This window comes from Enoplosus armatus, chromosome 8 (assembly GCF_043641665.1).
Source record: "Enoplosus armatus isolate fEnoArm2 chromosome 8, fEnoArm2.hap1, whole genome shotgun sequence".
NCBI lineage: Eukaryota > Metazoa > Chordata > Actinopteri > Centrarchiformes > Enoplosidae > Enoplosus > Enoplosus armatus.
Window position 1 is genome coordinate 20,913,598 of NC_092187.1, and position 11,517 is coordinate 20,925,114.

At 42.0% G+C, this 11,517-nt stretch overlaps 1 protein-coding gene across 1 annotated transcript; it reads left to right on the forward strand.

Annotated features, from left to right (window-relative positions):
• Window positions 1-4,742: 4,742 nt before the first annotated feature.
• Window positions 4,743-9,175, forward strand: scrt2 (scratch family zinc finger 2). The gene is made up of 2 exons (XM_070910943.1): window positions 4,743-4,902; window positions 8,376-9,175. The coding sequence occupies exons 1-2, from the start codon at window positions 4,743-4,745 to the stop codon at window positions 9,173-9,175; spliced, it is 960 nt and encodes a 319-aa protein (XP_070767044.1).
• The last annotated feature ends 2,342 nt before the right edge of the window (window positions 9,176-11,517 follow it).

Below are 11,517 nucleotides of genomic sequence, written 5' to 3' on the forward strand. Positions count from 1 at the left end.
AGGGTCTGCTATCATTTTTGGGCAGCTTGAGCGGTAGAGATGTTATTAGCATAAATTATCTCCCCCACCAAAGAGATAGGAACATAGCTAGCTCTTTTCTGCTTTTCACACTTAATTGCCCTATTTACTGAACAGTTGCCCATGGACAACAAATGCACACACGCTCCGAGATGCATACAGGACAACAGGCAGACACAAGCCAAATAGGGCATGAGTGATACACTGAACTATCTGCCAAACAGCATTAGATACAGTACGGCTGGGGAGGCAGTTAAGGTCCATTCAGACTTCATGTTGGACTGGAAATCCACAGTAAAATGTTAAATACTGGTTTCATGACCTTCTTCACTGAGCCATGTCTGATCAGTGTCTGTGTGAAAAGGACTTTTGTGGCAAATGCATGCATGATGGCTGCCACAAAATTAAACGATGAACAAGAATTTCCTTTTAAAATAAATACTTGTTGCATCTAATATGTGCTCACATTCTATTTTAAACTTTTTAATCATCAGCAGCTCTCGTCTTTCTAAAGAGCACAACAGTCCCCTATTGTAGCAGCACCAAAAAAAAAAAAAAAAAAAAAAAAAAAAGCCTCACTGAAGTGACCCAGTAAGCAAGAGTGAGGTGAATTATAGATGGCTATGCTTAATGGACTCTTAGCTTCTCTTCACCTAGCCCAACAAGCTCAGAGTGACGTTATATAAGCAGAGCCAAGTATGAGACACATAAGGTTCAGGTGAAAAATCATATTTTCTGTTTGGTAACTCTTTTTTTTATGTTAGGTGTCTGAATTAGCAGGAAGTGAAATGATTAAACAGACTTCCCGTGTCTGTAAATAGAGTTAATAAATGCTGCGGTAGATGGGGTAATTGTCGGTGGTGTCTCTTGTGGAACATTGTGAAGGAACAAATCAACTAGATGGACTTCATTCATTCGGCCGGCCAGGTCATCTCCATAACCCTGGAGGGCCATACAGGATGTTAATGAGGCTGATTGTATCACAGCATCCCCCCCCCCCCCAATCTGACCAGAGTGGAGCCCCCCGCTCCAGCACCGCAGAGTAAAAACCATTCCTCCAGCCTGAGGGGGTCTGTCGCTATGGTAACGTCCTGAGGCAGTGACCACATGTCAGAGGGAGTCTGGGGGCCATAAGTGGACCGGAGCTCCGGCATGAGGAGGAGGAGGAGGAGGAGGAGGTGGAGGAAACAATTGGCAATGCGTTGCCTGCTGCTGGATACAAGTAACCTGAGAGACGTTTCAATCACAGTGTGTTTCCTTTTGTTTGTCACAATTCAACCTCTAACCTGTAGCTAACTTGTTGCTCTCATCCTTCAGTTTATCACTAAAACTCACGTGTGACGGGGCGGCGCAGTAATTAATTTGCAGATTATGTTCGTGTTCAGCCCGAGCACAGAAAACGTAATCTAACACTACTGTAAACATGCTGGTTGATGTCTTCACCAGTTACAGGTGGCTTCCTACATTATCAGGGCTGAGTGATATGGCTGATATCAATCAAAGTGTACATATTATGAGATAAAATAAATTTATATGAAATCATTAACTTCAATTCAAAACAATGAGCTGAACTCATTTTGTTTTTAATTTTAATTTGGTTGGAATCAATATATGAATGTGAAAAGTAGAGTTTTGGGAAACAACACAATGTGAACATATTGTCACATTTAGTCAATCAATTAGTTGATGGACAGAAATATAATCGGAAAAAAGCTGAATGTCTTTTGCTTTTGGACTTGGTTGAATAAAACAAGCTGTTGTTGGAAGTTGTGATGGGTATTCACTATCTAGACTAAACTACTAATCGCTAAAAAGAAAAAATAATTAAGTAACTGTTAGTTGCAGCCTGTAATTGAATAATTGCCCGATCCTACCACCACCACCACTATATTTCCTCAAAACTCCTTAAACTTGCCAGTTTAAGTGTGCCATGTTTATACTTAAAAGGATAAAGAAGCGAACTGGCTGTGCTCCGCTGCACCGTACAAAGAGCAGAATAATGAGAGCTTCAGCCAGAGGTGAGCTGTGGTTCAGGAGGCGTCGGGTTTGAGAAGCTCCTGGAAAAGCTCAGTATGAGTCAAATTGCCTAACCTCCTGCTACATGGAATAATTCAGTCTGAAGAATAATTCAGCAGAGCAAATCATGACCTTTGCAACAACCCAAACATATCAACATAAGAAGCTAATGTTGAAGGCTGGATAAATATCTTAAAGAAAACTGGTGCAATTAGATAATTAAAGAGTTGCAACTGACTACTTTGTGTAAAATGTTGCTTCAGAAGATGACTCATACACAAGTGTTTATTAAAAAAAAGATAAAAACAAAAGCCCCTCACCACAGCTCATCATTTCAGACAATGATTCTTCCCCTGACCTTTCTCGTCCTTGCCTCTGCACTATAAGCTTGGCTTGGTGACAGCTATGTGAACTTGTGCTGTAATGTACAATCACATACGTGTGATAAATCCTAACCTCCCTGATTTAACACCTTCCCCTCCTGAAATCTGCCGCGTCCGAGCTGCAGGGTCACTGTTAGTGGCGGGGATGATTTAGAGCGAGCCAGGCGAGGGGGCACCCCTAAACGTCTGGATAAATCTACAGCGCCTTTAACCACATTCAAGCGCAGTTTTAAGATCAACATGGAAATGCAAAATATATTAAATCAGATATGAGATGAGCCTTTTCATCACTGGTGATGTGGGACCTTTTACACTTTTTTACAGGGGAATCTACAAGTGGTCTTAAAATCTTTTGAAAACATTGGAAACATGTTCTTTCAACGCTGTATCCAAGATTCATCTAGCAGCAGCATTTATTTACTGAACAGGACAATAAATAAATTAATAAAGCGAACAGAACTAGTGCTGAAACAATTAGTCTACTAAATGATTTGTTGATTGCCTGAAAACTAAATCGCCAATAATTTTGGTGTTTGCTGTTTTTGTCTGCTTTATTTGACTTTAAATCAAATATCTTTGGGTTTTGAACTGTTGAACTCATGAAACTAATAGCATGAAACTAATAGCACAAGCTATTTGAAGGCGTCACCTCGTGGTTCTTTTTTTATTTACATTTTATAGACAAATCAATTAATAAATGAAATAACTGGCAGACCAACTATAAGAATTATCACATATTACAAAAATGATCATTTGGGGAAAAAAAATACTAGAATGGAGAATTTCCTCCTGGAAGGCTTTTTTCATCATGGTGACTTTAACACCATTACAGCCACAGAAAGAGAATAGCCACAAAATAGAGCAGAACATAATAAACATAGATCTGCACTATTTTCTGATGCCTGCACTTCCTCCACTGATATTATGTGATATAACAGAAATAAAAGCGCCTGTTTTCCTTTAATTCATTCATTTTGTTGATTTAATGCCGTAAGACATAATTAATCAAACAAGTGATGTGACACAAGTGTTTCCTGTTGATGGTGAATCAAACAGGTGCATCATTTCTGTTCCACCGTTGATTTTAGAAAACTGCCACCAGATTTAATTCTTCTGTATAAATATTTCCCTTTCATTTATTCTAACAAGAGAAGACTCACATAAAAAAATATGATGTATAATGTAGCATAAAATTCATAGAGTGAGCTAATGAGTCAACACAAACACAAACCAACCCGGAGATATCTGGCCAATTTAGCAAGCACGGATCTAATTCTAGATTTCACCCTAATCAAAAAAAAAATGTAATTAATTAATCAGATAATTCACTGCCACGCATGGCAGGACACACATCTGTGCAGCGGTAATGGGGAGGGAGAGAGACAAGCTGAGCAGCGCAGCACTAGTACTTCCCCGTAGCAGTGCTGGAATCTAGTGCAGCTTTAAAAAAAAGGTCCAGCTCTCCCAGACGCTCAGATAACCTCTCCTGTACTGTACATGTGCACTCGGCATGCGAGTACAGTGCAGTGTGTCGAAGGGACGGAGAGATCTGAGGCTGTTTGAGGTAACAGAGATGACATGAGGGAGGCAGCAACTGCACAAGGCAAACATAAACTGTGCCACTTCATCTGAAAACAATGGGGGACAGGACACTGAGTGTGCTCTCATCCACATCTCCATTGTCTGCCCTCCTCTTTTACTCCTCCTCCGAGCATGGAGCATAAGCGGGGTGAAAGAGGGGAGGGGATGGGAGGAGAAGGGGGAGCAGCAGTGGGGGCAGTGGGGGTCTGGCTGTGTTCTTTCTCCTCTGTCTGTGTGCGAATGCACAGACGGTTCAGTAGTAATTTGATGTGTGTCCCCAGGGACATTTGATGGATTAAAGCTAAGCAGCTCCATTTCGCAGCACCACCTGATCTTCCACTGCCTGTGCCCCATATAAAGGCTGGCGTGATTGCTGATCTCAGCTAGTCTGACAGTCTCTCTCTCCCTCCTCTCTCTGTCTGTCTCCATCTCTTCTCTTCCTCACTGGTCCCTTAAGCCTGCTGCATCACAGGAGCTATCCAGTGCTGAACAGGATCGCTTTTATTTTTTATTTTTTTATTTTTCTGGGGGAAGCTGGGGGAGCCAGAGAGTATCACACAGCATTGCCGTCAGCCTTGTTCTCCACTGGTTTCCATTTTCTTTCTTATCTTATGTTTTTGGCCGTTGTCTTCACATTAACCGCAAGGATTACCGTCAAGCCAGCTCTGCTCGCGTGCTTCCTCAGAGGGTCTTTTATTTTCTCTCATGCGTTTTTCTCCGCTCTGTGTTTTTATCCATTGAACCATGCCCCGCTCATTTTTGGTGAAGAAGATCAAGCTTGATGATTTCTCTTCATCCAATGCGGCCACCACCAATCATCATCACCACCTGGACGACTCGTTCACTTTTGCACGCTCCATCACAGACTCGGTGACCAGCCTTGGGGTTCGTCTCAGCGAGAATGGTGAGTTAACATGCCTCCAGTCTGCCCTGCTCCACTTAAAGATGTGCGAGCACTCCTGCCTGTAGAAAGCTCCGGTGCTGATTTCAGCATGCCTGACATTTCCACACTTAGCACAGATGGCATCCTCTTTTGTTTTTGTGTCGGGTGAGATTTTTCTTTTGCCTCAGCCAATAACATGCTCGTAGTGTGTAAATTAGTGTGAGATGTTACATGCAGCCAGCTGACTTTTGCATCAATATCCTAAATAATCCTCTTCAGAGGCACCCCACCCCCATCACCCTGCTCCCAGACTTTTGTTTTTTGACTCCAGTGAAGGACAGACACAATTCAGGTCACAGCCACGGATTAGCTTATGTAAATAGGGAACAAAACGTGTGTATAATCAGGAGAAGCTCCAGTTACGTATTTGTATGACTGTACCAAGCCTGTGTTGGCTGAACACACATAGGCTGACTATATCTGGTCATCATGTGGACTAAAAAATTCATGAATATCAGAGATGAGTATCGGATGATACATTTGTCCTTAGCTGTTATTGTCCTTGAGTTCCCATCACGGTCCGATCCTCCCTTGCCCCCCTCTTCCCATCCAAATGGAGCATGCACAGTCTCCCCACCCCCATCGCTCCACTACATCTTTCTCTTCCTTCCGGGCATTTGAAAACTAGCAGGGGTTAGAGTTTCAGCCGTGCAGGCCTACCGTCGCCACAAGAGACATCAACACACTGTACAGTACAGCCAGGAGGGAGGTGGGGAGCTGGGCTGAAGGGATAGCAAAGGGAAGGAGAAAAAGGAGACAAAAATGCTTGGGGCAGCAATGAGGCTGATCACGTGACACGAGGTTGTACAGTAAACATGAAGAAAGGCACATAGCTGCACTGTGGTCAACACACGGACCGGTCACAGTAAGCCCCAGTCAGAGCTGAGAGGCGACCTTCACTTTCACAGGCTGCTTTAAGCTCGCCGCTTCCATTTTGTGGCCACGTTTAAAGGGCCATATGTGTGTCTTTGTTATGATTTGTTAGGATATTTTCACAGTGAGAGGGGCTTCACAGTCCACAGCTAAATACTGTGACGATGCCCACCTGTTATTCAACCGTGTCAGTAACAAGGCTCAGTGAATTTTAGATGGATCGGGATTAGAGGAATTAACAAAAATGTCTGGGCTGGCTTGTAAACTACAACAGGATGGTAAATTAAAAAACAACTAACTGTGTAAAGACTAAAGAATTATGGCAAGAAATAAAATAATGTTTTTTTCTATACATTTACCAGGCATATTTTGTTGCTCGTAATGTTATTTAGATTTCCTGCTGCCTGATTTTATGTTACTATTAAAGAATCCAATTGTATAATTATTGTCACTCTCTATTGTTCCTAAATCTATTGTTCAACACCACAAAAAAAATAAGCATTATATTAAAAAGAAGAAAAGAACGATAAGGCACTACATTGGTGTTGACGAAAAGGCGTTTAATTTGAACAAAAGAATCGTCCTTTTCATGCTGAGTCAAAAAAAAAAAAAGAGAGAGGCAAAATAAAAGAATTGTGAGCGAGGCTGAAATACCTAACATCAGCACTTCTGCCGCGCCAGCAGATTTTCTTTCCCCCCATTGTGGAGACATTTGACTTGAGTGTCTGTCGAACAACAAAGAGGGGTGGCTGAGAGGGTCCATTAATTACATGCTTACTTTGCATTAGAGAAATGAGTCTATGAGCTGTAAAGGCTGATACAGCGCGAGTCCTAAATGATGAGCTCCATGTCTGACCTTGGATAATTGAAACATAGTAAACAACTCTGCTCACACAGATACAGTTTGTGTTGCTGAAAGAAATCTCAGCAAAATAAAGGCCATGTTGTCGCATGTCGTGCAGAGGCCCTTGTGCTACATTCACAAACAGGTGGATGTAGCTACAAATAGTTGTTAAAGCTGCAGCATGTGTAACTGTAAGCATTTAGTTTTAAAAAAAGATAAAGAGACTATATCTTTTTTTAGATGTTGTTTTTTTGCTCTCTCTCTCTCTCTCTCTCTCTCTCTCTCTCTCGGACAAACACCATCTGCGTAGTTTAAAACAGTGAACCCATGCAGTGCAGCATGATAATGTGTGCACATGCCTGGTGTTTCCCTGTCCCTGGGTGTCATGGTCATGTCTTTGACAAAGTGGGTGTGTGAACAGAAACCCTTGGGAATGGAGACGCTGTAGTATGAGAGCACTTCAACTGATTTCTTAATGGCCTGGTTTCTTGAAGGCACTTCAGCGTGCTGGCTGCTGTAGGCAGCCAGGTGACCCTCTTCACAAACAATGCATGTGATGCCATGTCTCACATTATCAGGCCTCAAGCACACTGTGCTCAATAAACTATTATTGTGTGTCGCAGATACTTGATCTGTTCCTCGTGCTATTTCTGTCTTCTCCAGCTCTCGACTGTTCTAACAGCTGCACTATTTTACATATGATAGCCTATTGATCAGTTCTAAACTTTGAATTTCATTAAAAAGCAGTCAATAACTAATTTCCACCGTTTGCTGCACACAGTGCTTAGGAATGGCTTTTTTTCTGCAGTTATGCACTATTTCTCTCAGGGAAGGAATTTCACCACATTTTATATTTGCACTCATATGTTCAACCTATAGAATATCAACCCTGGAGGTAAAATGCATTTAGTATTTATTAAGCTCCTGAGATTCACAGCATAAGAATGTATTGAGTTCTGTTTGGATGCATTTAGCTGCCAGCAAGCCTTTTAGCTCCTCTGGCACCGGGCTGCTTCGGAGGGAAAGGAAAGACATGAACGATGCCAACAAATATATATCGCTCTGAAATCATGCTCTGTACAGTTGGGGACATTTAAATCACTCGTGGTGCTTTGTGCTTTGCTGCATCATGCTTAAACCTGCTTGAAGAAGTAGCATGAAATCCTACGGGATGTAAGCAGCTATGTAACAAGTGCGTCTGGTCCGAAACCCAAATGAATACAGAAAGCACTCTCAAGTCAGAGATGCAAGCCACATCACCCTTGCTATTATAAAAAATGAAGTATTTGTTAAGGTTTGGAGTTGAAATATGTTTGATTAGTAATGTCAGCACTCACAGAGCTGTCATTAGGCAAACATGGAGACTGACATACCATAGATAAAGACAAGGAGGTATAATCAATGAGACTATTTTATTTAAGAGGGGCTTTAGTATGCATCTTCTTACACAGGAGACTTCTCTGATGAGCTATTATCTCGTGCTCACTGTAAAATTGCAACCTTCCTGAACGCAGCTTAGCGCGTCATGTTTCCCTGCATCGCTGCACTATTGTGAGTTCTGGAAAAAATGCAATTAGCTTGGTGCTACCGCTCACTCTTTCACCACCTTACGAAGGGCAATCATCCAACATGATAATGATGTAATCACCAGCATGTCACTGTGTCCTTATCCATCACAACCTCTGGCCAACTGTGTTTGCGTGTGTCTCTTACCCAGGCTACATCCAGGATTACATCACGCCATCTGTATACCAGGAGGAGAAGAAGATGGAGCACAAGCTGGCTTCGCCGGTGTCAGATCCCCTCTACACCCAGGTGAGCAGCGGAGGGGAGTACTGTGACCCCGACCTGAAGCACCCCGACAGCCCCCAGTCTGGCATGACAGCCAGCGGCTTCTACAGTGGTGAATCGGAGGCCCTGGACGAGGGTTACACCATGGATGCCTTCTTCATCTCTGACGGGCGCTCAAGGCGGAAGGGAGACACAGAGAGTCATGGAGGGGGCTCAAGAAGCAGCAGTGCCAACGCTGGGGCTCAGGAGAGGGGAGCCGGCACGCCTCGCCACACCTGCAACGAGTGCGGCAAGACTTACGCCACCTCCTCCAACCTCAGCAGACACAAGCAGACGCACCGCAGCCTGGACAGCAAGATGGCCCGCAAGTGTCCCACCTGTAACAAAGTGTACGTGTCCATGCCGGCATTGGCCATGCACATCCTCACCCACGACCTCAAGCACAAGTGCGACGTGTGCAGCAAGGCCTTCAGCCGGCCGTGGCTCCTTCAAGGTCACATGCGCTCGCACACGGGGGAGAAGCCCTTTGCCTGCGCACACTGTGGCAAAGCCTTTGCTGACCGTTCAAACCTCCGCGCCCACATGCAAACACACTCTGCCTTCAAGCACTACAGATGCAAGCGCTGCAATAAGACCTTCGCTCTCAAGTCCTACCTGAACAAGCACTATGAGTCAGCTTGCTTCAAGGGCTCTGCAGACGAAGACGACTCTGGATCAGAAAACTAACCACGAGGAAGAAGCAAAATTTTGAACCCCTGTTGTAGGTTCACAACCAATAACCCTGTTCACTCTGCCCTCCATGCCTTTTTTCTTCCCTTTTTTTAGAAAGCAATATTTTCACTGAGATTACGTGAAGAAACTCTAATGATTATGGCAAAGACAATTTCAAAAGATGCTGGATTTTTTCCCTGCACAGTAGCTAATCGTCCACAGAAACATACAATCAAACAACCTTCCCCCAAATAGAGACTGTAGATGATAGTTGTACACAATTAAGCAACATGTGCTCGCACGGATGTGGGCACATGTAAACACACATACACACACACACAAACACACATTAATGTACGCACGTGTGCACACACACACTTACACACACAATTATATATGAGGCCTGGCATGTGAATTTTTATCAATGACTATAATGATATTGATATCAATAGTAATAATATTTAGATTCCTGATATTTTATAGCAAATAGTAATGAGAAAATGAAAAAAAAAACATAAAAAAGGACTAACAGTGTTCTTTTGTTTTTTAGAGACAAAATGACCTCTTGTATTTTTATGCTGCTTTTTATTTGCTAAGAATTGAATTCTTTTGCAACTGCCAACATGAACTTTTTATGAAAATGTGAACTATGACAGTATTTGCAAAAAAAAGGGAGATCATTTTAAAAGGTAAAAAGACAAACCCCTTTTTCCACACCAATGTTTCAATTCAACGGATGTTATTTTTCTATTTGATTTTTCTAAATTTATTTTTTTGTGCTTATTATCCCTTGTTGATCAAAAGCATCTTTGTAACTGTGGGTATTCAAAATTTAAATAAGCTATACAAGATCATAGGCCATAGGTCATCCAATTCAATTCTGCAAGAGCAGTGATTTTAAAACGTTTAACAGGCCTGTTGAACAGGTTTTCACACACTCCGTCTGATCAAATTCATAGTCTCACCCTGATGTACAGACTTGGACAAAAACACTGGGAGCCAGACCAAATGATCCATTGTTATAAGTGCCATGTGCGGTTGACTTGTCTATAGCAATGAAAACTCTCGTTGTTCTTCCTCCACCATGGTGGCTTGCATAAACTCTGCTGCCTTTATGGTGCATCGTCCCGTCTTAAAGAGCAATCTTCACCCAGTGTTTGAGGTGCTCCCCCTCCGCCAGTGTTACCTCAGAGTGAAGGTATGGACTCACACACCCTCAGTTACAAAGTGACAGTCAAATTATTCTGTTTGTCTGTTTTATATGTCGCTCAAAGCTCCGCCCACGTTTTAGATGCATCCCATCTATTTATCATGTAAATACTTTATTTATCTACCTATTTATCTATTTATTTATTGACCTTATTTTTGTGTATTTATTGAAGATTTGCTTATTTGTTAATTATCATGTATTTATTTATTGTTTATAATTTAAAAAATGAACATCCATTGACCTTGTAAGATGCTGCTGATCTTCAAAGAAAATGTTTATATGCATGAAAACTGTAGAGAGTCCACGGGACTTAGTTTTTTAAAGAGGAACAATGTACAGTACCAGTGCTAGGAGACTTCAAACGAAGGAATGCAGAATTACTTTTGTTTTCGTGGCAATAACTTTACTGACACAGCGATTGACATGTATAACAATCACAGCTGTCCTGTTTTCAGTCGATTTAGGGCAATAAAAAGAAACGATGAAAACGAAACACAAAATTATTCTCCATCGTGCTGTTTTCCAAAAGTCCACTGCCTCCTCGTGACTGGAGACCTTTTGGCCCTTTTCATCTTTAAATCTCAGGCAATGAACAATTCCCAGAAATGGCCGGCGTTGATGTGCTGTTTGTTAAAATTAGAGAGCCAAATAATGTAAGTGTAGTCTAGCTACACCAAGGTCTCAAAAGGTGCAAAAGCAATAATGATAGTGATGCCGTAACTATGAGCAACACTCAATCCTTTACACAGCGAGTCCAAAACTGCCCCAAGTGTTAATTCGACTGGTAAAGGCTGCTATTCTGTAATATTATTATTATTATTATTATTTAACTGTCTCTTTTGTTTTAAAAAGCAACCAGGTAAAATAAAATCTCTTCTGGCAGCTGATGGGCAGGTATGATGTGACTGAATTGCTAGAAGGTTACGTATTACACAACAGGATTACAGTAATTATCATTTAGGTCACTGACATAATAAAGCATTTAAATATAGTTTAATTCAAAGTCACTACAGCTCCCAAATTATTCTGCACAGTTTAAAGCAGCTACGCAAATCTCTGGGGTGTCAAAAGAGAGGCTCCTCCTAAGATAACATAAGGACAGAGGTATATACGTCTTAACCAGCGCTAATGGAAATGATCTTGACGT

Bases quoted from the DNA above. Each gene is read 5' to 3' on its own strand.
- scrt2 (XM_070910943.1), top strand. From the start codon at position 4,743: ATGCCCCGCTCATTTTTGGTGAAGAAGATCAAGCTTGATGATTTCTCT. The intron at 4,903-8,375 runs GTGAGTTAACAT...TCTCTTACCCAG, and splicing joins GGTTCGTCTCAGCGAGAATG to GCTACATCCAGGATTACATC.